Genomic DNA, 23,227 nt, shown 5'->3' with positions numbered 1-23,227 from the left:
ATCTATGATGCGTGACGTAAGGTAACGTAAAGCTTCCGGGTTCATCATCTTTTTTTTTACATTAAACGTATTACACGGTAGAGTAAACAGCTCCCTCATGTGGTTGTCTAATAATAATAATAATAATAATAATAATAATAATAATAATAATAATAATAATAATAATAATAATAATAATAATAATAATAATAATAATAATAATAATAATACAAAAACAACAGCCATTAATATAAATCGCATAACCCAAACCTCTAAATCAATGGAGTTCAGTGGTTTCAGCCATCCCAGATCTGTTTGTGCATAATTATCATTTTCCTTCCGTATCATTCCAAGTATTTCAAAGTACTTCCTTCTACTCTGCAAAAAGTCTCCTTTAAACTCAAAGTCTGCATGTGCTCAATCAGTTACAGCCAGTGCTTCCAAATCTTGTGCAACGGTCTTGCAAACAGTTTTTATTGTTTATACGCACACAGTAATCTCAGGAGGTTCTTGTCTACGCTATCGTCGCCGTTTTCTAAACAAAGCTATGTAACAGTGTGTTTCCACATTTCCACATGTTGCTGAGTGGACACATCACCTGCAGTGATGCAATGGTACATTCAACACATGGAAAGAGAAACAAATGTTATTCACGTGTGTTGGTCTCAATGTTTGAGTTTAACCTGAAGGTACTGTATGAAGAGCTGATCATCAAATAAAACAAAATCAATTCTGATAATCCTTCTGATTTCTAACGTGAAACCACTTTAAAACCTGAGAATGGAGTATTTCATCACCTAGCTGAACTTGTATAATATGATCCACGTAGCTGACAAGGGTCGAATTACTCAATCAAATCAACAAAGTCCTTTACTCCTCTGCATCAGCAATGTGATAATATAAATTATAATGCTTTATTATTTATGCAAAAAAATCCTTATCAATACAAAATAGTAACTATTTTTTTATATTTTGGGATTTTGTAAAATGTTGTATTTGCAATTGGTTAATTTCCAATATGACCCCCTTTCCATTAAAAAACTGGAACTGGAAGCTTTTTTTCTGTCCACAGATTTAGATTAAATAAAAGAAAACCTACAAATACACAATGTTCATCTTCACCTATAAACTTAAATGCTGCCATAAAACAATCTGTTTAAACAAAGAAGCCTGGGATTAAATTGGTGCCTGCTGTCCACAGGCTTATCCTTAAAAACACTCTGGACTCATTCGACTCCATGTAACATCTCATCTGTACGGAGTTCATTGTTCAGGGTCAATAAAGGAGACAAAACTTGTTTTTTTATATCATTTTGCCTTTTATCAAAAAGAAAAAGAAAAGGAAAAACATTGACGTTGTCTACATCACAGACAAGAATCATCAATATTCTGTGTTAAAACATTTCGCCATGAACAGAATGAACCCCATGCCCTTCCCACCCCGGAGCAAACTCCTCTATACACAGTATACTTTACATACCTATAGTTCCTGTTCAATCTTTTTACATTTTACATCATTATCAAAGTAGTATCAATAGCTTTAAAATACATACAATGCTCTTTCCATTGTATTTATAATTGCAGTCCTGATTGTACATACAGTATCATTTCCCACAGTTAGAGTCTGTTGAGCAGTTTATGTGCGTAGTTTTTAACGACATGTTAAGAAAATATTATAACAACTCCAGTCTCAAAATAATCAGGCAGAATCTGATAAATCGCATGAGAAGTGCGTTTTTTTCATGTCACGAGAATGGAAACACTGTCGAGAAGCTCACGCTGACCGGGTGTTCGATTTGATATCTTTCCTGTTTGTGTTTCTTCTATATCCTGAACCTGTCTTAGACTCTCCACGGGGTTTACTACCAACTGTTGCGTCTGCTTGCGCACGAGATTATGAGGTACAGTCAAAGAATATCCGTAATCCCCAATTACACGCGTTCCAGCCGAGGAACAACAATGAGATTATAAGTGATCACTTTAACAACAGAGCAACACAATTGGAGCAGAAATCAGAGACGCGGGACTTCTCTGTGTGTCTTCCTGGACTTGTCACACGAGAGTTTGACCATAACGCTGGCAGTAGTGGGCTGTGCTCAATAAAGTCAGTATTGTAGCTCCTAAAAACAGTGACTGATAAGTGGCTGACGAAAAGCAGAATTTCTAAATGAAACTTTGCCTTAGTTTGTGGTGAAAAAATTCATTCTAAATGTGGGAAAAGCTACCAGTGTCAAAAACCCATCAAGAAAGCCTTCGTCGTTTGTACCCTGTATACACACAGCCGGAGCCCTGGATGAGACGGGTTTGGTCTCTGCCATTAGTGAAGTGTTTGGCGTCACAACAACATATCTAGTAGATATTTTCTTATATTTGCTACCAACACATCTCGATTCAGTGTACAGTATCACTAAGGTGACCAAACCCTCCATCAGCAGCTCCGGATACAGTACACAACCAGTCATAAACTATAAGTCACACTACCTTAAGAAAAAACACAGTTGGCTTAAAAAAGTTTGACTCCATTTACATTTTCACAACTCATTTTTTGGCGATCGAGTGAAAAAGTCAGATTTTTTTGCCCACAACCGATTTTGTGTGTCTACCCTTGCAGATTCTCATCATCATCACCACCATCACCATCATCATTATCATCATCATCATCATCATCATTATGAGGATATCTACAGTAGACATTTGAATTGTTGTCAGACTTTGTAATTTTTTTTTGGCAAATTCTTTGACAGCAGCAGATGTTTCAAATGGAAGAAGAGAGAAGAAGTAACGTGAGCTCTGAGATCCAGCTCATGTTTCAGTGTTGAGAGAAGAAGAGAGAGCAGAGAGAGAGAAGTAGCACTTTTCACACCCACTGGGAAGTAAAACCACGTCCAGATAAGCCATATTCAAATCATAAGAGCAATATACAAGCTTGTTAATGATGTTTTAGCTGCCACAGGCCACCGGCACTGGCTGCTCTGAGGCATCTGTCTGTCTACTGCAGTATATATTTTAAAGATTGACAACTTGATTTTGATTATAAAAAAAAATAATAAATTTAAGTCGTCCAAAATACCATCTTTTATTTGCAAGCTATCTGTTGCACCCTGTCCACCATTACTCAGATCCAGCTCTGACACCGAACCAGTGGCTTCTTGGTTGTGAGTAAAGAAAAGACGGCAGAGCCTGAAGTGGTTACGTTCCAGGGTATGACACTACTGAGAGAAAGAGATGCTTTTTTTGCCAAACCTCAGATTAATTAATCCAAAGAAAGAAACAGAGAGTGCTTACATTGAGGCTGAAATATTAGGCACTGCAAAAAAAAGAAGAGTTGAGTTTCCTGTGTTTCTGATAAACACAGTAAGGCAATTTGATTACAGTTGTCTAATGGCAATAGAAGTTTCCAAGCTGTCTTGACATATGGACAATTTAGAATCAGGAGAGAGACTAAACACTTTTTTTTTAATTTACACAACCCATTTTAAGATTATTTGTGTAAAAACAGCTACAATCAAAAATGAGGCACTTTATAAAAGAGTATATAGATATCTAGGCTATATAGTATTAATCATTATATGTGTACTGTATATCTCATATACCATTGTAATGTCACTTTATATAAGAACTGTGATAAAAGAGGAAAACAAATTACAGTATATACTATAGTTTGTGTATACTGTAGTATATACGACAGTATAATATACAGTTATCATTAAAAACACAGTTGCCAAAAAAGTATTTACACTTGAACTATTCAAACATGTGCTACGCATTAGTTTGATGACTAACTGATTAATCTAATACTGGGATGATACAGTTGTTTTTTCATCTGGGTTCAGTCATAACAAGCACATCCTCCGAGGCCCAGGCATCGTCCTAGAATACTCCTGACATGCACTGACAAATTATTCTGCTGGGCACATCTTGAAAATCGGCCACAGGACATGACAGGACATGTTTAGCTTTGATTGTGTGGAGCGATTAATCTTAGATTAAAAAAAATATTATATTATGGACATGTTGAAAGAATAAATAGAAACTGTTCTGTTCCTTCAGCTACAGATCAATCATAATTTTGGAGAAGTTATATTCATGACCCGTAAATCAGAAAATGAAAACATAAGATAATATAATATTTAGTCAGTAAAGTTTACACAATGAATTAAAGATTGAATGAGTTGTTCAGTTCATTGGGAGGGAATCGGTTGCTAACGCGATTTCATTGCTAATTTAATAAAGTGCTCCATATTGTTCCTCAGACATTAAACACATTCTGTTCCTTCAGTAGCACAGGGAGAAAAGCCAAGCAATATAAAAGCTTTTTAGGCAACTGTATCTAATAAATCAAATATGTTAATGGTGACAGTGAGCTCTCTACTGGCTGTGTTTTCCTTCCTTTTCAGAGGCAAAGTGACATCTGATGATCATTTAACATAGGCAAAAGGTGGGTGTGACAATGAATAAAAATGAAAACTTGGAGGATCCAAGCTGCAACAGAAGCCAATAAATAAACACTCTGCAGTGCTAAGGTGACAGAACAGCTGCCACTTCAAGCCTTCATTTACTAGCAACTGTTTTGAAATGCGGACACAGATGAAGGTTTCCTCCACCTGTGTGATTCCCTGAAAACCTTGTTGATCTACGACTTCACGATTGACGGTTGTGATCGGGTGGAGCCAGTTAAATGAGCAGGAGTTCACGGGGCGCGACCACCGACAGTCACCTGAGAACTCAAATAATGATGACTGATAAACGCTAAACGATGATCAAATGTCCTTTTTAACCAAAGCAAGTCGTCTCCTTACCCTGTCTGTGTGTGTAAATGTGCGTGTGTGTGTGTGTGTGTGTGTGTGTGTGTGTGTGTGTGTGTGTGTGTGTGTAAGGGGGGGGGGGGGGGGGGGGGGGGGGGGGGGGGGGGTTGGCACACATTTAGTTGACAGAAAACAGCCGACAGGATAGAGATAGTTTTTTTTTTCCAGGGTTGTTGTTCTGTTGTGGCAACAGATCGGGCAGCTGACCGTCCCCTCGCAGACTGAGTGTGGAGCTGCCACACTGGCGACGCGACGAGATAAAAGACAGCGATGGAGATCAGCAATCTGAAAGAAAAGGGTCAAATGTAGGCGTTAATATATTATATATATTAGAATAATAATAATAATAGAATATTCTAAGGATATTATTTTGGTTTAAAGTATAGATGATATAATCATTACAACAGATTGTGTAGCTTTGACTATATTACTCTCTCTTTATTCTGGCTGCTTGGGTAAATATCACATGATGTGTTTCTGATTGGGGCGTTACACACATTGTCTCATTTGTCAATATCATGCGTCTTATCAGCTGCAGGGATTTTCTACTTTTTAATGAGGCACGTCAACAGCACAAAGTCACACTGAGGCCAAACAACACAAGCACCTCTGTGGATAATGCCACACACTGAAGCACCTGAGTGACCACACGGTTGGAACGCAAAAGGGAAAATGACCCCCTCATCAAGTAGGGGGTTTTACCAGACTGCACCAGTTTTAGCTTGGTTCTACGTTAACGTCATTTACATTAAAGGTTTATAGGTATAGATTTGTATTCATATATATTTATTTATATATATTCTGCTTCAGATGCAGAGCTGATGCCTTAACTAATTCAAACAGGGTAAACACTGTACTGCAGTGCAATAGTGTGAAAATCTATAAAAGACTAATTTACAGTTTGTCTTTTTAACCATCAAACAATTAAGTATAACCAAAAACAGTGCTGACATCTGTACAATGTGAGGAAACCATGTGAAATCTTGCAGCAGAAAGCGCGCCCACATATAAACATAAACACCTGGCCAGGATTCTGACCCCTCTACCTCCATTTATGTGAAATGGCTCATTACCAGCAGACAAATCAATTGGCTTTGCTCTCTGAACACCCACTTGTGATAATAAGAGACTCTACAGACAACCCACAGCCTGGAAACCCGGCGCTGTCCAGCAGCTCGAAGCAAGGGAACACGTCGGTGAAGGATGAAAGGAGGAGGAGTGACTACGACCCAGACACGAGTTTTGTCTCCGCAGCTAAACCTCACAAGCAGCTGAGCAAATACAACAGGAAATAACAGTTTTTAACAACTGTTATTCAGTTTCTTACATGCTTTGTCAGTTAAGATTAGTTATCAAAATGGATTGACTGAGTGTTGTAGCTCTAATGTCAATGCATCTTGAGTTAAAAAAAATATTTTTGCTGTCATTTACTGATTTATTTTTAAAAATACAAATATTTAGGGCTGTGATGAAGTATTTCTTTATTGGTAATTGTCCAAATGTCATTGTTCAAAGGTCCATGTCCAAATTTAATATAATATATACAGCTCATCAGCATAATTGAAATCCTTCTCATGCTTGACTCATTTCTTATTCCTGTTTGATTCACACTACAATCTTGTTATTTTGCTCATGTGTGGCTGTGTATAATTCTATCATTTGCCTGTGATTTTTTTCATTTCTTAGTAATATAGTCTAACAATTAAAGTTCATCAGTGTCTCAGTGTCTGAATAATATAGAATATAAAATTTACATGTATCTGAGCACAAAATCTGCCTCTCAAATGTTTTCCATTTCCAGGCATAGTGAGATAGGTTCAGGTGATATGCATGTGCTTACCTTGACCGTCCTTTTTACTGTTCTGGTGTGCTCTCAGTTCTTCGGATTTACAGAAATCAATACTGGCGTAGGTATTGAGGCTAGAGCCAACACTGCTGCCCTTAGCGCCTCCTCCAGCGTTGTAGGCAGCAGAGGTACACTCCACCCCGGCTTGAGGGCTATCCTTACCGACCAAGTCAAGGTCAATATAGTTAAGGCCTTGTTCAGTGGATGAGGTGGAGGCTTGTGGTGGAGGTGTGGCAGACAAACTAGCTGCCTGCCCGTTCTCCCACAGTGAGCAGTCTAAGCCGTGCCGATGACTCGCTGCCTGGCTGCCCTCTGGGAAGAGCGAGGTAGAAGAGGGTGGGTGGCGTGGTAAAGTGGGTGGTGAGTTAAAAGTCTCCGAGCAGTGGCCTCGCCGTCCCTGCTGGTCACCGCGAACCAACCTGCTGCCTCGCTCAGGAGACTGGAAGGATTTGACCGGGGAAAAACCAGACTCCTTCTCCACAGACATGTGCTGACCAGAGTGGACGGCAGGTCTCGCCGATATGCTGGGGTCTGAACCTTTACTGTCTGTAAATGAAGCAGCGACATCGGTTTGCATTACCACCATCTTGGCTTTTGTTCTGTACCCGGCGTTGCCCTCTGCTGCCAGAGAAGAGGATGCTCCGTGCTCAACCCGGGCCTTGGGGGAAACAGCTGGTGGGCCCTGGGGGTTGCTGAATGTGGACCTAACTGGGGTCAGGGGTTTCGAGGGCTTCCTTAAATCCATGCTGACATATTCAGCAGAGGTGGACAATGGTGCAGAGAAGCTGCGGGGAAGGTGAGCAGGATTATCATGGCAAAGGAGTGGCTGATTCAAAGCGCGGAGGGTTCCATGGATTACAGGCTGTCCACGCTCAGAGCCCGCACATCGTCTTCCATCACACTTATTGTCTTCCTTGAACACAATACTGACATATTCACCAACATTTGGAGATCCTGATGGCGGCAGGTTCTCCTTCACTCTGGGCAGGGTGTTTGCTTTCGTCATGTCTGAAGACATGCTGACGGGACGAACCCGTCTCTGTTGCTTTGGACTCTTACTACTTGAGCCACGCTTTTGATGGTGGCGTCCGTCTTTTGTGCACATTCCCGAACTCTTGTACTCTCCGGTTCTTAGTAAACTTAACCCTCTCCCTGCCGATAAGGTCTTGTCCTCTAGGCTTTCGCTGCTGGCTGAGCTGGAGGAGAAGGAAGAGGAAGACATGGAGAGTCGGCAGCCTCCAGCGGAGCCCACTGCAATTTTGTTTCTCTTGCTGTATCCAACTCCCGGTGCTTGTCCAGTGCTACCATGTCCACTGCTGTCCTTCTTTCCTTCCCCTTTGTTCAAGTCCTCCTCAAAGCGAGTATAAAGAGTATGTTGATAAGCTCGTGGCAGGGAAAAATAAGAATTGAACATTTTTGGTTGCAGTTGGTGCTGCTCAGGGTGAGATGGTGGCGTGCTACAGGCGGAGTGGCTGCTGACAGGTGAGATGTTCATGTAGTCACTGGCAGCCCGGCTCTCCATGCCGACCCTTGTATCCCACATGCCCAATCCATGCAGGTCTGTGGAGCTGCTGCTATTGGGAGACATGACCATGTAGCCCTCAGAGCTGGGCTGGCATATATGCTGAGGGGGGGAAACACTATTGTTGGGTGTCATCGCCATGTACTCGTCATCAGCCCCAGGTTTAGCACTAGTGTCAGACATATCTATTGAGAGAGACAGGGAAACAGGAGGAGACGTCACTCCAGGCAGCATTGACATGTAACCACTATCCAAAGCCGCTCCAGCGCCCACTTCTCGCCTTTTGTCAGCTCTCTTCCTACTCTCCCCGACCACGTCGAGCTGCCCGCCAACACTGGCCAGACTCCCTGAGCCATGGTGCAAATCAGCTCTCTCTCTGTTAGCAGTCTGTGACATGATGGTATATTCTTCGTCATCTTCATCATCCTCATCTTTTCTATGTGGGATTAGTCGTTCATGGGCTGCTAAGGGCAAGGAAGCCCGCTTACTTAGTAGTCTGCGTTCTGCCTCAGATTCTCGACTGGACGAGCGCCGAAGAATCCTTCGGCCTTTGGACCGATGATGGTAACCAAGGTGTCCCTCTCTCTGTCCCATGACTATATAGCTAGAGGAGCCTTCTCCGTGAACATGGTGCCCGGACAGACTGGGTACAAGCAGAGAGTGTTCCCCAGGACTGGATCCGTACTCATCAGAGGAACCGTAGTCGCTTGGCGACCCTGAAACAGAAACTCTCTGAGAAACACGTGGGTAGGAACAGATTGTCATGCCTCCCACTGCTGCCCCCACTAGGCCACACTCTGAGCCATGACCAGAGCTGGAGGACAGACTTGGGGCAGGAGAGGGAGCAGGGTTGGGCGTGTAGCGTGCGAGGCTGAGGGTAATCTTAGCGGGGGTCGGAGCTCTTGTGGGCTTGGGCCTCAGTGTCGGTGTAGTTGAGCAGGATCCATTAAGACTCGGGCTAGAGCTAGCCCATGTCCCTTTGGCACTGGCTCCACTCTCCTCTGACCTGGCTCCAATGCTGGCTGTTCGCGCCCTCGGGAACCCATGACGTGACGTAGGTGAAGTGCTGGTGCTGCCACTTCCTGTTCCGGGTGTCTCTGTGCGGGCTCGTCTGGAGAAGCCTACCTGGCTCGGCGGCAGGTTTGGATGATGACGACGACTGGGGACACTGATGGGGTTTGAAGCCGTACCGCCTCCACACGATGTTCCCACCGACTGAGATTTACTACGCTGACGGAACTCCTCACTTAAGGCCTTCATGGCCTCCAGCAAAGTCTCGTGCATGTTTTGAGCCACAACAGAGTCATCCACCTGCATCCAGAACTCTCCGGGGCCGGTAATCGCAGAGCGACCCACCTCAATAAAGAAGAAATTCTCAGAATGACCACACCTGCGAACATTCATCAGCTGCAACACCACAGAAGCTACGTCAGAGTTGAGCTTGACAAAGTTGACCGTTTTGTCAGTTAAGCACAGCCGATAGATGCCGACCAAGTTCCTGGCATGTCCGAGACCCTTGGGCCAAACCTTGACCTGCCATACTTCTTTGAAGGTTGGAACAGGAGACGGGGAGCTGCACTCTCCACTGCTGCCATAGTCCTCAGGGGTTTTACCTAAGAAAACAACAAGAATAAATTATTATTTAGGATTATATCAAGATGAGTGACCTTTAACAATAAACAACCTGTTAAAACGTTGAAAGCATATTTACACATAATAATAATGTTTTTCTCTATTATTACTATAATTATACTATATGTGCCCAGCAATTGTCTACAAATGATGAAAAAAACATCGTAGAGCTAGAACCCACACAATAAAATACAGAAATATTATGTTTCTTATTAGACAGTCACCAGCTTTCATTCTCAAGAAAAAAATATTAGACATCTTCCCACCAGAATCACCATGACCTCGTATATGTTAATGTCTTTCGACCTCCATGTGCGTGTGCTTTAAAAAAAAAATGATCGTGAATTACATTTAAAACACTGGGCCACATAATCGCAACAAAATGGGGGTCTGCACGCCGGCGTCTGTCTATTTAGAGGTCCACAACATGACAACATTAAAGCCGGGCAAGCCCATCAGTCTCCACTGACTGAGAGGCGAAGCAGAACGGGGAGGGCGGGTGCTGGTGTTCGGCTCCGGCATAAGGATAACAACGTAAACACGCGGCGAAGCAACAGAAACACATCTTTTTTCCCCCCCGCGAGCGCGCACCGACGACGCCGTCTCGTCCACGCCAGCAGCGCCGTGGAACAGAAATGTAGGTTAGGCGAACGGCACGTCGGAGCCGTGCAGAAAAACAAAAACACGGGCTCCGGCGGAGTGCACCGCGATAGGCTACTACTATATGATGCATCTCCTGGATGGTTGCTATATGCCCACTGCGCCACGCAAAAAAACACGGCGTCGCATGAAGCGGGCTGCGTTTCACTTAACACAATGCGCCCGCGCAATAAGGATTGCGTCCAAATGCAATTCAATGCGTCAAATTAAAATGTGCACACGGGGGATAATCCGCAGGTTGCGACTATATTAAAACCAGCCCTCGTTGGAATTGTGCTGCACAAACACGGCACATGCCGCCCATAGTGGCGGTCTACCCCCGCTCCGCCGTGTGCACCTGCCTCGTGCCTTGAAAACACACCGTCCACATTTCGTTACTTGGAATAATCGGCGCGCGCCGAACCGGTCAAATGGACCCGCAGTAAAAAATAGGGGAGCGATTCGGGGCGCTTGGCTGCGGTGGACAACCCGGAATGGCCGAGGGGAACAAACAGACTACGGCAGGATGGGCCTGATGCGGAGACAGACAGCGGGAATCACACCACACTCCTCGTGTCTTACAGTTGCACTGAAGGTCCAGCATCGCTTGGTACCACTCGTTCTGGACCTCCTCGGTGTCCGCGGCGATGGCAAAGCTCTCGCTGCGGGTGTAAAGCACGATCATGTGCTTGTTCTTGGAATCTGCCCGCTTGTTGATGTTGAAGCAACTCTCCAGGTTCACGACTTTCTTGGGCACAGGTGATTTACTGCGGAATTTCTTCTCGTTCTCGTAATACTCAAGACGAGCCAGACCGTGCTCAGAGGCCGCCCTGAGCACGAAGAACCGCCGGTGCATAGATTTATGCTTGCGGAGATACCCGCTCTTCTGTACATCATCATAGTTCTGCGGCTCGGCGGCTTGGTTCTCCATGGCCAAGGCAGGTTGATGAATATTAGAAGCCAATAATCTCAGGGAAATAACCGAAATCCATGTGCGCTCCTCATCAATCCACCGCAGCTACATCTTCGCCCTCCCCGCGTCCACATTTAAGCGTCCAGCGTGTGTGCGAAGGCTCGGGACGGGAAAATAAGCCGAACCACGTTTTGGAGCTGGTGTCATAGTGCGAGTGGAGCGGCCGCAGGAGGATGCGCGCACCGAGCGTGCACAGCGTCCGCCGCCGCTCGTCCTGCAGCCCAGCCCAGTCCTGGCCGATCGGCTCCAACCACGGTGCGGTTCCGCTGCTTCAGGACGTCTTCTCCACCTGTCTGAGGTTGCCCACAGTCGATCCTTCCTACCGCCGTCAAGTTCCGCGAAGTGACAACTGAACGTCCGGTAGAGACCTTCAATTTAAAACACCGCTCGTCTTCAACGATGCCGACGCTTTACATCCACTTGTGCATCTTTACTTCTGTGAGATAGAGCTCGAAATTACAAGTATAACCCACACAGAGACATCTGTTTTAACATCACACCGCAGCTATTGAGACACTGTAAACCTGTTTACAGCCTGCTGCAATAAGTAAAGGCCAGTAACCCTGCAGTGAAACATCATTTGTGTCACGTGATTATAGCATTAATGCAGTGTGAAATCTGCTCTAACCACGAAAATTGCTTTATTAAACGTTCATGTTGTGGCCACAAACCTAAATGCTTTTATTGTGAAAGTTGCGTCGATGCGCTTCCGGTCTACCGTGTATCAATGTATTTGTGGCTGCTTTGACTGGCATCTTCAAGCCGGTGCCAGTCAAATGTCAGAGGAGCTTCAGAACGAACGGGGTGGACAGATGTGCACGGGTTTCTGCATCACGTGCCCGTTCAGACATTTTATGACATACATGCATTTTGGTAACGTTCCCCAAACAAATCAACAAGGTAAATATGCACTGTTGAATGTAATGGGCTTACCATAAGAAGTATAGACACACAACCACACAGTGGCAGAGGTGTTTCTAAAGTGTGTCATTTCTATTAGTTATTGATTTTGATTTTTGAAAACTTTAAATGTCAGCCAGGAAATAATATGCATGTTTTAATAATAATAAGGTACTGTTGCAGTAATTCTAATCAGATTTGTAAATCAAATGTAATATTTTGAGCTACAGTCCAGCTCATATTTAATTTGTTGTTGGCTTAACTCAATAATCGGGAACACCAAGCACACTACCCACGGCACACAACAGGATAGAAGTTCAATAATGCAGAGCATTTAAAAAAACTGAGCTGCAGATACACGTTGTTCTCTGAAAAAAAAAATGCTGTAATAGTTGAAGCTAATTAAGTGGAAACAATAAAAAACAAACAAGAAAGTGTTTTAGAAGGAAACGTCCTCATTCTGAAGGTGGTACAGTGTGTGCTTAGATCTCAGGGAGTGTTACTGCACCACCAAAGTGCCAAAAAAGCTTTGGAACAGGAACTCGTCAAACTGTACAAGCTGTGCTCTCATAAACCCGCTATGGGCAGATATGATAATTGCTTTTGAACAACATTGTCCTCAGGGCACTGATACTTGTTGTGTATATTCCTGCAACCAAGACAGAATAGTTTTCACAGGTCTGAATCACTTTGAAAAAGTTTAGGGCTAATCTACAGCAGGAAATCAGCAACTGAACTTACATTATAGGTCCACATTTAATGGGTCTCCATGCATTAAGAGGACAACATTTTACTGAAAGACCAGACAGAGTCAAACTTGACTAAAACCATAAATTTATTTACAGAAACACTTTAAGATCACTTTTAAAACAAACAACACAGTCCATTCAAGTTTGATGATTTCTATCAATTTGGCAAATTGATCAAAAATCTAGAACACACAGGTTTTACCTATGAGTTAGAACAACAGATCCAGGAGCCATTCAGACAACTTCCCCTGTGATTTTCATCATAACTCAGGATTTTGTATTTCACAGTCCTCTGGGGTTTGATCATGCGTGAAGAGCCAGTGCTGGCGCTAAACAGCATAATGTATGTGACAACCAAACCTCTAGAAATCCATTTAACAGTCTACATGTTGACCTACATGCTAGATGTTAGACGAGACCAGCGCCTGGCTCCCACAGAAAAGCCCTTCACAAACTGAAACCCACCAGAGGAGCATCACACCCTGATGCTCAGTGCTGCATCGGACAAGTAAGCCAAACCTGAATGGGTGAATATGTGAGTATGTTGAGATCTCCTTGTGTGTCAGGGGTTTAGGAAACCCAGGAAGGAAACAAATCCACTAAAAATCCCTAATCCTGCAGGAAACAAAGATAAACTATGTACAAATTTACAGTACGTACAGGCCTCTGTCCCCTTCTTATGCACGCTCCCCCAAATGTTCTGCAAACTAGGGTTCCCTGGGGGTGAGCATGAGAGATGGACTTGATGAACATCAGTTCTCAGAGGACCTTCAGATACAGCTGCTGTCTGGGGTCCTAGAAAGCCCGAACAGAAGATAATGGCATAAAACCTAAGATGGAGCCGGGCATGTCTGCCTAGAAAACACAGCCGCTTGTAAAAAGGCTCAACGTTGAAGCACATTATTAGAAGGATTCTCATGTTGTTGTGTGTCACATATCTTGCGTTGTAGTAGAAAAGTCAACATATAGTAAATGGAACAGCGACCTACAGTGAGTCAGTGTATGTGATGCCGGTCTGGAACGTTTTTGCAGAGCACATTTTATGTTTTATGCCTATTAGTTATAATAGACCTGATATGTTAGAATAAAACAGACCTGTTGGTCAAATGACTGAAACTTATCTATAAGACATCGTGATACCGATTATAAACAAATTTATATGTACAATAAATCTAATGTTGAAAATCAATTTATTGGTAAATAAATAACGCTTTTAAAATAACATGGCTTCAACGGGTGAGTGAATAATAACTGATGTGAGATATTCTTGACCTGAGCGCTATACCCAGATAGTGCATGCGATGCCTGTGAGTGTGTTAAAGTATGAAGTCATTATTCCAGCTGTTGGACGGCTCTGGGCTGTGAGGAGTGAAGGCTCGGCTCTACCTGAGGTGAACAGTCTACACTTCCATCCACCCAACCCCTTCCTGACATCCACCCCCTCTTGGGGTGGTCTTGATAAAATCTCTTCTGTGTTTCTACAAAGCACAAAGATGATTTACACAGACGCAACCACCATAATCCCCTGTGTAGGCAATCGTTGTCCTCTAAGCACATTTTGCAGCTGTAAATCAACCAGGTTTTGGACAAACGCGGACAGTCGCCTGCTTTGGCTCATTCTTGGGGCGAGTGTTTATCTTGGCACCGATGTGCTTAAACAAATCAACGAACAGAGTAATAATCTCCAAGAACAATTCTGTCTGATGTATTCATGTCCTGTGTCACTAGTACCAGATTTCAGATTGCACAAGTGAGCGTTTGGATGGTTTCAAAGATTCACAATGTTGTTGTAGAAAATATTTTTACTTCTGAAGTCCTCGACGCCTCGTCAGCTTAGCCCATCCTCTTCTGTCGGTCCAAGAACTTTTGTCTTCTGTCAACAGGGATCTCCTCTAAACTTATACCATGGTTGCTTCCCCTGTTGAAGAAAACAAGGACATGTTAATATGAACTTACATAAAAACCTGCTTTATTATGAATATATTAAAAAAATGAACGAGTAAAGAGAATCCCGTCTTACCCCTGAAGGTCTGGGGGAATAGGCAGAGGCTTGTGGAAGTCTTCCCTCCCAACTAACCAGTATGTGTTCTCAATACCTTTACCCTACAAACAAATCAATCAATAGAAACTATTGTACTGGCAGCCTGCTCTCTGTGCCCATATGAAGACGTGGCCATCTTTTATTGGACCTACCTTTAACTCTGTCAGACCTCTGACTTGAATTTTATATCCCAGCTTCAGGCTGTTCAGGACATCAACTGTGCTTTGGTTGACATGGATTCTGTAAGCTGCCGTGGCACATGCACATAAAACGAACGCTGTTATTCACCACTCTGCTGCGACTTTCACAGGTTTGAAATGTGTTTAAGAAAGGGAAGCTGTCATGTTTGCGTGGAGCCACTTAGGGGCAGTAGACTACCCACAATGCTTTGCTCCTTACTTTAAAAATGCAGAATAGACATGCAGACAAATCCCTGACACTGTATTTATGTACAATATAAATACACAGTAGCAGATTGTGAATGAAACCGAGCTGTAGATGTCATAGTAAAGTAAACTATTTGAGGTATAGCATTATATTCATGAAAAGTAAAAAGTTTAATTGTTGCATTTAATAACTAGGTTTGAACTTAATTCATGCCGCTTGCAGAGGGTAACCAGGGCAGACTTGGTTCTTGACGACATATTCGCTGAAACTTTAAATTGGCTTCCCATTCTGCTGATAGTCTTAAAGGATTAGTAGGATTCACTCAAAGCCCTGTTCAGCCTCAGGCAGCATGAACACAGAGTGCCGTACACCTGTCCTCTCAAACACTATGTTGATTTTAAGGTTTGTCAGCCGGCGCTACGTGTCGTCAGAGTCACTCACGCAACCCCGTGGACTCCATTCTTGATGCTGTGTTGACAGTATCACCGAACAGGCAGTATCGAGGCATCGTGAGACCCACTACCCCTGCTACGACGGGGCCTGCAAACAGAGCATGCACCAGTAAACACACACACACACATGGGGTGAAATAATGATTCTTCTCTGCCTCACTGCAGCATCTTCTAATATAAATTTAACAAAATTAGCAAAAATTACATGTGTCAAATTTTTTGATGGTAACATCTTATCATAACTCTAAAGATCCTCCTTTCTATTCAGTTTTTAGTACTAGTCTTAGTCTTAAATCCATAGTCTATGATTACTTTAACAGAACATGTCATGTCATAGAATCGAGTTCAACATCCAGAGTATGTTAATTGGATGACAGCAGTCTAAGTGGATAGTGTTTCACTGTTCCAGGACTAAGTTCCAGACAAAGATAGAGAAGGTAAAAATACTTTGTTGCACTAACAGCTTGGTTTCCTGTATTCTCATTATGCATTAAACCACTTTTAGGTTGTTCTTTGTAGGAAAGGTCCCATCCTGCACAGAAAAGCATGAGACCCTGCTCACCACTGTGCAGGCCAATACGGATCCGGACTTTTAGTTCAGGCATGTGCCTCATCTTAAAGGTGCCGATGCAGTGGAGGATGTCGAGAGACATGTTGGCCATCTCGGCTGCGTGACGGTTCCCGTTCCTGGTGGGGACCCCTGAGGCCACCATGTAGGCATCTCCGATAGTTTCCACCTATACAGCACAAAGAAGCAGTTGATTGAGACACAGTAAGGGAGTAGTTAACATAACGTAGGCTCGACAGCTCGAAACCAGAAACCATTCCCAAGCAAGTTTGCGGTGAAATACAGTGAAATATTGCAGTACTGGCCTTGTAGACGTCATGTAATCCAATGATAGCATCAAAGAGGCTGTAGAGGTCATTGAGTAAATCGACTACTTCGATGGGCTCACTGAGGGCGGAGATGGTGGTGAAGCCCACAATGTCACTGAAGTACAGGGTGACCTCACTGAAGTGTTCAGGTTTGACAGGCTTGCCGGTCTTCAGCGCCTGAGCCACAGACCTGAGGAGGGAAGATGATGATGAAAGACATGTGATGATGTCTTATTTTAAAATGTTTTCACTGCTGTGTTTCATTTTTCCTCACTTAGGCAACATCTGAGCCACCAGGTTGTCAGTTTTCTGCCTCTCCACCTCCAGCTCCTCTGTCCTCTCTCGGATCAGGTCCTCCAGATTGGAGGAGTACTGCTCCAACATTCGCAGCATTGAGTCGATGATGTTGGTCTTTTTACCCTTAGTGATGCTCTTAAACTGTCACATAAGGGAAACAAAGAGAAAAGTTGTCTCCAATTAGTTTGGCTTTAACACAGTACCAGAGGTCAAAGGTTGGGACACACCTTCTTCTTCAGGGCGTTATTGTACAATAAGACTTAGGTCATGCTATATTTTTTTAGATTGTCCAAAGCATTTACATTCACCTTTGGCACAGGCATGGCAGGTTCTCATTAGATTTATGAGCTAGTCGCCTAAAAGGCTGTTTCAGCATGTGATGGTGAAACTGAAGACAACCAGCATGTGTGTTTTTACCCGTTTAAAGATCTCCTCAAAGGTCGGCCTCTTCTCCGGTTCCTCGCTCCACGCCTGTTTCATGATCTGTATCACATCCAGTGGGGCCTCCTCTACTGACACAGTGGGCCGACACAAAGGCGGAGGGTCTCTGACCTTGTTAATGACCTCTGAGAAAGCACACAAACTTAAATACATAAATAAAGCAGAAAATACAAATTTTGTTTTAGATACTATATTATGTTAAATTTATTGCTGTGTAGTGACGAAGAAACTACATGACTCCTCTTCAGATTCCACAGTGACTAATCTCAAACACAGACTTAACCAATTAAACGCTCTCTGATATCACCAGGTTAATTGTTTTCACCTTTGGGAGGCATGTCCAGCTTACAGAAAGGTGCAGAGCGAGAGATGACCTCCTGCACAATGATGGAAAAGCTGTAGACGTCACCATAGAAGGTCCCCCTGCGCCTCAGGCTAGAACTTCTCAGCAGTTCGGGCGCCGTCCAAAATAGGTCTTAAAATAATAAAGCACAACAATTGATGATAAAAAATTAATGTGCAAATTCAGTAAATGATTCTGTGAGTGCACATGAACTCACTCTCTGGCTTTTCTTCGTCAGTGTCGACACTTTGGGCGATCATGATTTCATTGAATCCGTAATCTGTCACCTTTAACACAAAGCGCCCGTCTACCATACAGTTACGGGATTTCAACCGGCCATGGATGATGTCACGGTTGTGCAGGTACTTCATGCCCTGATGAGGTGGTATAAAATGTCAGTGTATTAAAAAATGTCACGTTGGACAGTGAAACATTAGCCTGTTAATTCATTTCTATTACCCGGATCAGATCCATTAACAGGGACGACTTGAACATCCAGTCAAGGCGCACATCCTCGTTGCTAAGCAAGTCCTCCAAGCTGCCCCTGCTGCAGTGTTCAATCACAACCCCAAAGATCCCAGAGTCAAAGAAGAGTCCAAGGAACAGGTTGATGTTCTCGTGCCGCATGTCTCTGAGCTGAGGAGTCAAATGAAGACGTTTGTCTTTCCACTCATTGTGTGCAGTCAATACTTTCATGTTTGCTGATCACCACTTACCTTAACAAAGACGTTTTCAGTGCTGCCGTTTACAGATGAGACCGATCCACTGGGACATTTCTTCAACCAAACCCAGTCGCCCTGGAAGAAAAGTCACACCTCTTCATAAAACATCTAAAGGTGCGAGCTGCAACGCAGAGTTTACGGAAGTGATCGTGTTCGAGCCGCCTCACCTCAAACACAGCGACGTTGGAGCTGTCCGGCGTCGAGGCCAAGTAGCTGCGACCGGACACTGAGTGATGGGGCGTCTTCATATCCAACTGGCTCTTCAGGATGCTTTCATCGTTAAGCTTCTGCTCACACACGTGGTTTGGGGAGGATGGGACATATAAGTGCTCGATTACATGTAAACGAACTCTGTCGGAGATACAGAGCAGAACTGACCCTTTTGCTGATTTGAGTGTTGATGAACACCAGGTCGTCCAGCGTCAGCACGATTTTGGTCAATCCACTATTTCCACCGCCTCCGAAACTGAACCCGACTCTGCCGCCTCGCCTGGACAGACAAAAGAAATCACTGAGTTCTAACAATCACCTGCACTGGGTGAAACCTGCTCCTGTGTTTTTCTGTACGCACTTGAATCGGATGAAGATGTTGGCTGCAACTCCAGCGATTGAAATGAACAAGAGGAAGAGAAAGAAAAACGAGACCGTGTCGATGCCTTTGGGAAGAGAAGACTGCGTCAATGCACCAAATCCAACCATTCACACTGCACCAAGCTCCTATTTCTGCTTCCTGTGATGACGCTAGTAACCCACTCACCTCCAGAACAGGCAAAGTAGGGCGTGAACCAGCAGGTAGAGTCCTTGTAGGGTGTGCTGCCCGCGAAGTGAATGGAGCGGCCGAGGTACTTGACTCCCCCTATCCTGCTACTGGTGTGCGCCGCTTCCAGGACGTGCGTAGAGTAGAGGGAGTTCCCCATGCCGCTGTAGTCTAGTACTACATAGCGAACCTGCATGCCTTCGCCGTACCTGCCGCCACTTACGGGTTGGTTAAAACCTTCAAATTCAAAGCCGCCGTCACTGTCTCCCAGGATCCTACCGGTCACCCAACGGGCTCTGCTGGTGCGGGCCTGCTCAGCAGCCATCGCTGTGTAGTACATCATGTTGTAGATGGTGCCAAAGAAGGGAGAAACCTAACACAGAGGCAATGATGAGGGGTCAACACTCAGAGCAATTACTACAAGACAACACAGTCCTACCTGCTCTGGTGGGGTACTGCTGCGGATCTCGTAGCTGTCCTGACCGTCTTTGAAGGCCTCGTAGAAACTGCGGTCGCCAGAGTCCACAGTGATGGTCAGGACCCCATCGTAGGCTTTCCTTAGCTTTGTGTCATTGCCCAACATGTAGTAGTCTGCGTTGTTGTAGGGTAACGAGTACAGGAGGGTGTCGTAGGGGATGAACACGTAGCCACGGTCGATCATGCGCATGGACAGCGCCGTGGTTAGAAGCTGGTACTGGGTTTCGCCGCCGATCAGAACAGAAGGCATGCACATGATGACCACTGAGGAGAGAGGATGGGCTCAGTCATTCGTATGCAGGAGTTGGCTTTGCTTTTCAGGTATATAACATATATACACTCACCTCTGACTCGGTCTGTCTCACGCACTCTGGTCAGTGCCCTGCGAGGCCCCTCTTTATTGGCCTCCACGGTGACCACAGGGTTGACAGGCAGGCCAAGGGCTCTCAGTGAAGAAGCCAGCTCCTGCCCTGTGCTTTCCCAAATGTCCGTCTCCTCTGAGATTATGGCCACATGGGCCCATCGGAAGTATCGTAACACGCTAAAAATAACATGGGAGGACAGCGGCAGAGGCCTGAGGAAGGTAGGGTACATGCCTGTCGACCCCATGTGGGGTTTCAAACAAGCCCAGGAGAGAATCCCAACATCCCACTCTTTCGCATACAAAGCCGCTGATGAGCAGTAGCCTGGGTTGGCCGGGCCTAGAAAAGCAGCACCAGAACCTTTCAGCTCAGCAAAACGAGCAAGGCCCCGCGACGACTTGCAGTCCTCATTGATCAGCGTGTAGTCGTACCAGTAGCCCTGGTTGAGGTAGGGGTCTTTGTTTATCCGGGATGTGGCTAGACGGGCTGCCAAGTCAGGGAGAGCTTTGGAATATAAAAGGTCACAGGTCCAGGGTCCAACCAGAGCCACTTTAAAGGTGGTAGCCCAGGCGTGACCCGGAAGGAATGAGACCATGAGTAAGGGCAGAAGAAACCAGTTCCTCCATGATCTCCTGCAGCACTGCACAGGGGTTGATGGCAACTGTGGTTTTACTGATGCTTTTATTGATCTTGATGACAACAATAATGATGATGACGATGACGGTGATGTGGATTTAAACAGACTAAACTTAGTGCAACTCTTTGTGACCTCTGTCCGTGTGTGTCTTTTCCGTTTCACTTGTATTGAGTCGTGCTGCCATCGCGGGTGGTAAGACAGGTTGTGCAGAAAACGAGGGTCCCTGTGATTTGCCATGTCCTCGCACTGACGCTGCTGCTATAGACGCGGAGGGAGAGGCGGGGAGTTGATAGCGACCAGTGTGACAACAATTGCGTCTCTGTGGGTGGGACTGTCTCCCTTGGCACTCAGCGAACCTCTAGTCCAAAGCTGGACATGTGATGACACGATCCAGAGCCATCACTGCCTTCAAGAAAAAGGAAATACAGATGGAATAAATTACAGATCTTGTAGGATAAAAATAAAATATTAGACATATTGACTTCCTAATATAAGTCCAAGCTAGAACAAGCTCTCACAGACCTGATCCCTGACCTGCACTTGAATCGTGCTGAGCTGTTTAACAGAACGTGATTCTTACCAGCATCCATCTGTCTCACTGAGACATGGTTCCAGGAGAACTATTTCTCGGAGAATTACCGGCATGTGTGTAACAAGCTGATTATCTCAGTCGGGACTGTGGAGTTTAAAATCAAGTGCCAGATAACGTGGGGCTAATTCTGGCCTTAATGTCTCGATTTGGTCCTGGATTCACGTTTCCCTAGAGGCAATCTCTTAAGATCTTCTCAGCCATCCAAGTTTGGATTGGTCTCTCTTCTCCCACCCCTGTAACCCTCCAGACGGCTCATGTAGGATCTAAATTTACATCAGCTCCTAGAATTACCTCACAACTGAATGATCATTTTGTCTGGTAGTTTAGGTAAATTTAAACAGTACAGTACGTCAAAAAATTGCCTTAACAGAACAAAAAATATTATTTAACGCAATGTTACTACATTAGCTAGTGAACAAATTATAAATATTCGGTCAGTTCATACAGTTGATCTAACTATGATTGTCATTACAACATTTCTTTTGAAAAAAAATGAAAATGATGCTATAAACCTAAAAATGACCATAACAATATTTTTGGCACTGAGATCTAAGAAAAACACAAAATCTGAACATTGAAATAAATACAAAGGTTGCACCCAAGTTAAAACTGTATCCAGGTCTCAATTTAGGAATACTAAAAAAAATGTCCTGCAACTGAACAAAAAAGTTTTGTTCAATCTTTTTGCATGTTCTGGTGGATATTTATATTTTTCATAGTTTCTCCATGATTATTCTGTGAATGTCTGCCTGATCAGTCAAGTGTCGTGTAAATTACTGGAGACTTTTAGGACCAGAGAACCTGACATAGTTCCTTGTCTTGACGTAGAACAGTGATCAAGGCAGCCGCTAGCATGGATCCTAAAGTAGCTAATACTGGCTTATCAGTTTGTAATAGGTTAAGAGGAAGACTGACTCAACAAGGGAAGGATTACTCTCAAACAGTTAAAGTACCACGGAAATGTGAAAGACATAAAAATAAGAGGTTGAATCTGTTAAATTCTAGATTTATAAATTCCTGTTCAGTTTGTAAAGGAATGATCCAAACTGTGCTGCACAGCTTGACCTTTACTGAAGGACCTTTCCTGCAATCAGATCTGAACAATAACACAACAGTGAATCAGTAGCTTACATGAAATAATGAAATAAACCAAATAATGGTTCAGGCGAGTCTGACCTGCAGCAGTTCTTCTACACAGGAGCCATGTCAGTGTTGCGGCGTCAAAAGCATTAGGTTTAAAGGAGCACAGAGCAGGAACAGCTACCTGTGACAGATAATCCAAACGGCAAGAAAAAATGAAATTAATCTAACTGTTTCCTTTTCCGTCCATGTTCCTGAAACCCAGTGCTGAAAAATAAAAATCTCCACATTTCCAGTAGGTCAGCCTTGCCTCGGTTCTTGCCGTCCCTGTGTTGGACTGGGACCCACCCCAAACCGCAGAACCACGGGGCCGTGCGTGAGAAGCGCAAAACTGATCCAGAGTTGGGATTGGTGAAAAAAATAGATTGGCCGAGGACTGTGAGGAGATAGCAGGTAAAAGGTAGGGAAGAGAGGGAAGGACAAGCGAGCTTTGACTTCTCAACCCTCTTTAGCTTTTAATCCATACTGGTGAGGAAAGAGTGTGTGTAGGAGGAGGGGGCTGGAGGGAAGGAGCAGGAAGATCTCTAGCCAAAAAATGCTCACTACTACTTTAGATCTACCTGAAACAAAAACCGCTATTTTAGTCTGGAGTGGGAATAATTGTGAGGAAAATGCAGTAAAATCAGGGTGATTTATTGTCCTGCTCTTCACCTCCAGC

At 44.2% G+C, this 23,227-nt stretch overlaps 2 protein-coding genes across 4 annotated transcripts; both read right to left on the bottom strand.

Moving 5' to 3' along the window:
* Positions 1–1,274: 1,274 nt before the first annotated feature.
* si:ch211-284e13.4 (insulin receptor substrate 1-B) lies at positions 1,275–11,716 on the bottom strand. The gene is made up of 3 exons (XM_029173951.3): positions 11,006–11,716; positions 6,625–9,765; positions 1,275–5,069 (listed from the first exon to the last, which is right to left on the bottom strand). The coding sequence occupies exons 1-3, from the start codon at positions 11,352–11,354 to the stop codon at positions 5,062–5,064; spliced, it is 3,498 nt and encodes a 1,165-aa protein (XP_029029784.1). The 5' UTR covers positions 11,355–11,716; the 3' UTR covers positions 1,275–5,061.
* A 1,397-nt stretch (positions 11,717–13,113) lies between these two features.
* Positions 13,114–23,015, bottom strand: gucy2d (guanylate cyclase 2D, retinal). 3 transcript variants are annotated; one of them, XM_055514693.1, is made up of 20 exons: positions 22,606–23,015; positions 20,183–21,243; positions 19,801–20,102; positions 19,362–19,734; positions 19,176–19,260; positions 18,983–19,094; positions 18,772–18,891; positions 18,599–18,679; positions 18,342–18,518; positions 18,100–18,256; positions 17,865–18,014; positions 17,516–17,664; positions 17,076–17,239; positions 16,799–16,991; positions 16,488–16,662; positions 15,915–16,013; positions 15,239–15,333; positions 15,066–15,148; positions 14,852–14,963; positions 13,114–13,840 (listed from the first exon to the last, which is right to left on the bottom strand). In XM_055514693.1, the coding sequence occupies exons 2-19, from the start codon at positions 21,072–21,074 to the stop codon at positions 14,879–14,881; spliced, it is 3,492 nt and encodes a 1,163-aa protein (XP_055370668.1). In that variant the 5' UTR covers positions 21,075–21,243; positions 22,606–23,015; the 3' UTR covers positions 13,114–13,840; positions 14,852–14,878. The 3 variants fall into 3 exon arrangements, with proteins under 3 accessions (XP_055370668.1, XP_029030468.1, XP_055370667.1); XM_029174635.3 differs by having other exon boundaries at positions 13,114–14,963; positions 22,606–23,014; XM_055514692.1 differs by having other exon boundaries at positions 13,114–14,963; positions 20,183–21,239; positions 22,606–23,014.
* Positions 23,016–23,227: the final 212 nt, after the last annotated feature.

Source organism: Betta splendens, chromosome 14 (assembly GCF_900634795.4).
Source record: "Betta splendens chromosome 14, fBetSpl5.4, whole genome shotgun sequence".
NCBI classification, from domain to species: Eukaryota; Metazoa; Chordata; class Actinopteri; order Anabantiformes; family Osphronemidae; genus Betta; species Betta splendens.
Note: the sequence above shows the minus strand (reverse complement) of the source record. Positions and strands in the feature narration are given on the sequence as shown.

Excerpts from the sequence above, each read along its gene's own strand:
- si:ch211-284e13.4 (XM_029173951.3), bottom strand. The coding sequence starts at position 11,354 with ATGGAGAACCAAGCCGCCGAGCCGCAGAACTATGATGATGTACAGAAG. Across the intron at positions 9,766-11,005 it reads GCTGGACCTTCAGTGCAACT|GTAAAACCCCTGAGGACTAT; the intron begins GTAAGACACGAG and ends TTGTTTTCTTAG.
- gucy2d (XM_055514693.1), bottom strand. The coding sequence starts at position 21,074 with ATGGCAAATCACAGGGACCCTCGTTTTCTGCACAACCTGTCTTACCAC. Across the intron at positions 18,892-18,982 it reads ACACTCAAATCAGCAAAAGG|AAGCTTAACGATGAAAGCAT; the intron begins GTCAGTTCTGCT and ends GTGTGTGAGCAG. Across the intron at positions 16,992-17,075 it reads GTGGCTCAGATGTTGCCTAA|GTCTGTGGCTCAGGCGCTGA; the intron begins GTGAGGAAAAAT and ends TTCCCTCCTCAG.